Here is a 4,175-nt window from a genome sequence, read left to right as displayed (position 1 = left end):
TGTTCCTTCTAGTGGTCTTATTGTCAAAGTAGTCTGGTTGTATACTGTGGGGAAAACGTAAAGGAAAATCAATTCTTATTTTCTTCTGAATCAATACACTCCATAGTATACCAGAGAAACAAATCCATATGTGTGGGGATTGGATAATGTTTTCCCCAGCTCTTTGAAATTAGGGTTCAATACATATTGCAGACTCGTGGGGTAGGGCTAACAAATTTGTAAATTTGCTTTTGACCAATTATAAAGTGTTAATACATTTATTTATTAGTCTTTTGTGACAATGAAAATTGGCAAAACGTTTTGGATGTCTATGAGTGAATATGATGTAGTGCCACCATTACCAAATACAAAATGACTTTTTGTGTTTTGGCACCCCCCCCACCCCCCCACACACACACACGCCATTTTAACTCATTAACTCATCGAAAACATTTGAAGTTCCTGGAAATCTTAATTACACATCCTAATTAATAATTTGGCCATACGTTTTGGAGTATGTCCAAACAAAATAATAGTTGTGGTTCCGATTACCCGATCGTCCGAAGAAAAACCGTGTGACCATAATATGACGGGGTTTTTTTGTTTTAGGAAAATTACACACGCAAAACTTCCCGACCGACCCGAGTCTAAATTGGTAATGTTAATGTGCTTAAACGTTACTTTATTGTTGGATGTCAAACTAGACATGTAGATTATATATTAGTTGGGTTTTTTAATATTAGATTAAATATAATTAAATTAAGAAAAAGCTTGCTCTCTTATCACATATATGTCAATAAAAATAGTTTAGTATTTAAAAAGGTTTATACTGTGCCTACCTACCATAAATGATAAATTGCTGCTGGACTTAAAATGTCTGCACCCAACGGTACTATTATTTTCCGGAGCAAAACAAATAAAAATATTTGGCATAGCTATGAGGTGAGGTGGGGTGGGCATCTGGACGCCCCCACCAATTGTAGATATTAAAAATCCTGTTTGTGGAATACGTCACAATTAGCATCACAATACCCTCACTAGAAGAGAATGTACACTTGCATTAACAAGTTATATATATTTCAGATTAAAATTAAAGGCTGTTTTGTTTAACGACACCACTGCAGCATATAGATGTGTTAATTATCGGCTATTAGGTTTCAAACAATTGGCAAGTTTGAAATATTCTTAGAGAGGAAACCCACTATATTGTTTCCATTAGTACCAAGGAATCTTTTTATAAGCACCATTCCGCAGACAAAATAGCACATACCACGGCATTTGATATACCAATCGTAATGCACTAGATAGGGCACGAAATAACCCAATAGACACACCGAAGGGGATCGATCCCAGACTGACCATGCATCAAGTGATTGCTTTACCACTAGGCTACGTCTCGAGTCAGACAACCAAACTATTATGATCCTACCTATATAACTAACTTCACTATTTTAATCCCCAGTAACGCCCAAGTCGATCGTTAAAGCATCTTTACTAGGTGTGTACGTGATTGTCAAACCATACGGCTGAATCCGCAAGAATAGTCTCTGTGGACCTTGAGGTGCTGCAGTCAGGTTTTTAAGATGTATCATCTCCAGCGAGTCGGATTCGACTGTAAATCGTTTTCCATATAAGACAGCATTGACTGCACGCATCTTGCGTTCAAAGTTGGCATACCTTTGCTCTGTGTCGTTTAACGATTTGGATGAAAAAGCTATGGGTTTGCCTTTCTGTTGGAGTACTGCTCCTAATCCCTTTGAAGAAGCGTCAACTCGTACAGTACTTTCACAAGTTGGTTCAAAATAAGTGAGCGTAATTCTCTTGCATATAATATCTTTGATTTGGTTGAAGACCTTTCTTGATCAATTCTTCCAAGGGAGCGGAATGTTGTTTCACGTTTTGTATGAAAAGGCTCATGTAAGTCGCCATTCCTAAGAATTCGTGTAACTGGGGTCTTGAGGCTGTTTTATTTCTTTTCTTGTCCTTTACTTTGTTCGGGTCAGGATGCACACCTTCAGCACCGACAACAATACCATATAATTTAATTATTTTGGTACGAATCTTACACTTGCCTGGATTGAAGACAAGGCCATGTTCTCTTGCTTTTTCCATAAGAGTTTTAAGGTTTTTGTCGTGTTCTTCGGTGTTCTTGCCTACCACAGCTATGTCATCCGAGATACTGACTGTACATGGGCATTGTTCGAGGATCTGGTCCTTGCTCAAAAACATTTTGGCTCAGGTTGCGACGAAATGGGAGTTGCAAAAATGTATATCAACAAAGTGGGCTGTTAAATGTTCTTAGCTTGCTTGAATCCTTATCTAGAAACATTGACCAATATACATGCATTGAATCTAGCTTAGAAAACACTTTTTCGCCAGAAAACGTGTTACCTCTTCCAGTGTTGGTGTCTTGCTATGTGGTCGATTACTCGATGACCTGCAATTTTTAAATTTCACGTTCTGCTTTAATTTCATATTTTAAATGAATGTGACCTCGTCTAGGTGCATGTACCTGAGGCGGAAGTGACAAGTCAACAGTGATGTGGCATTATCTTCTGAACCTTCCTATCCCTTGGACTCTGTCAGGATACGAATTAATTAATTATTGTTCTGTAATAATTTCTGCAAGTGGTTGAGTTTCTTTGACGTCACAGTTTAATGTTATTAGTCTCAATTGACGTGATGTCGGAAGTCCTAAAACCACTTAACCATCTAAGTATGTGATGAAGAATTCAGCTTGGCTTGTGTGATAATTGTATCGACATGGTATGGTTATCTTACCATACTGAGTTATTAAATTCCTTGTATACGATCTCACGAGTGTTGTTTGTATTAAGTATGCCAGTCATGGGAAAACCTTCAGGTGTTAGCTTCTTTGAATACATTCGTCTGCAAGTGTGTAGGGAAGGGAATGAGGTTTCCCTGTGCTCCAGTGTCGACTTTGACTTTCAGTGTTGCTGGGATCTTTGGTCTATCATCAAATATGATATCAATTATCGCACATATTTCATCTCGTTTGTCCGAATGTTCATTATGAATTGATTTGGAATTCAGAAATTCAAATCTTTCAGTAAGATCTTGGGAATTTTCATCTTAGATAATGTTTATGGTTTGTTGTGGAGTATGCGATCTGGAACTGTGCCTAACATCATAAGGCTTTCTGGGTGGCGGTCTGTGTCACAAACGGTCCTGACGTTTTCTTCTGCTTCAGTTTCCGTATTGAGGGTTTTGACTACTCTTACACTTTGTTTCGTTTACCACAAGTTATACATGTGGATCCATATGCTGTGGGTATGCCTGGTAACTTCCTCTTAAATGCACCGCTTTGCATGATTTTAGATCGACTGTAGTAGTCGCACTCACAGAGCTGTTTCCCCGATGCTGGTGACAAATCGTCTGGGACATTCAATGTTACGTCTACGCTTTTATATCGTTCAGGCACACAGGTTCCCGTCTCTAGGCCGTTAGGTCGAATGCGTAACATTTCGGGCGCGGTAGGTTTGAGGTCCACCATGAGGTGTCCAAAGGGCCTATGGGTAGCTCCCTCGAAATATCTCATGAAATGTCGAGTGTTTTCTGGATACATCTGCCGTGCCAATGTCAAAATGTGTTGCTTGTTGATGGGATTGTTGAAGAGCGCCAGGTAATGACAGTTTCTTCTCTGCGTCGGGTCTTTACTCTGATAGAGATTCTGATTGATGGCAATCACGGAGAGCTTTCTGTGATGAATCACTTCAGTGGTGGTGGTGGATGACTGGTGTTTAGATGTCGCATCATGGCATCTCTCCTGGAAAATATCTTTTCACACTCAGGACACGATCTCCGATACAGTGTGACAGCGCCACAATCAGACTCAAATTAAAATGGCGATGTCCGACTTCCGTGGCTCCTTTTATACAGTTTAAAATTGCCTCTGCCCTTTCGAGGTGTTACGTTTGTATCCCCCACCACTTTGTTGTTGTTGATTATGTTGCCTTTGGCGTTTGAGTTGAGCTTTAGCCTGTTCCACCACCTGTTGCGTGGGAGATGTCATAATGACAGGAGGGTTGTTGTGTGACTCTTCAAGCTTCTTATTCTTCTTGTAATCTTTGTCGTACAGTTCCAAGAAAATATCCTCGTCCATCCTTTCCCCCGTACGAGATGAAACGATACATTTGCCTTGAGCTTACAACTGATAATAGCGAGTCCATTTCTCA

The 4,175-nt window shown here is 39.7% G+C and overlaps 1 protein-coding gene across 1 annotated transcript; it reads right to left on the bottom strand.

Annotated features, from left to right (window-relative positions):
- Window positions 1-1,776: 1,776 nt before the first annotated feature.
- Window positions 1,777-2,208, bottom strand: LOC121368907. The gene has a single exon (XM_041493666.1). It carries the CDS (start codon window positions 2,206-2,208, stop codon window positions 1,777-1,779), a length of 432 nt encoding a protein of 143 aa, XP_041349600.1.
- Window positions 2,209-4,175: the final 1,967 nt, after the last annotated feature.

Source organism: Gigantopelta aegis, chromosome 3, assembly GCF_016097555.1.
Source record: "Gigantopelta aegis isolate Gae_Host chromosome 3, Gae_host_genome, whole genome shotgun sequence".
Taxonomy (NCBI): domain Eukaryota; kingdom Metazoa; phylum Mollusca; class Gastropoda; order Neomphalida; family Peltospiridae; genus Gigantopelta; species Gigantopelta aegis.
The sequence above is the reverse complement of the archived record's forward strand: the minus strand, read 5'-3'. Positions and strand labels throughout refer to the sequence as shown.

What these genes read in the sequence shown, in the direction of transcription:
- LOC121368907 (XM_041493666.1), bottom strand. Translation starts at nt 2,208, where the DNA reads ATGTTTTTGAGCAAGGACCAGATCCTCGAACAATGCCCATGTACAGTC.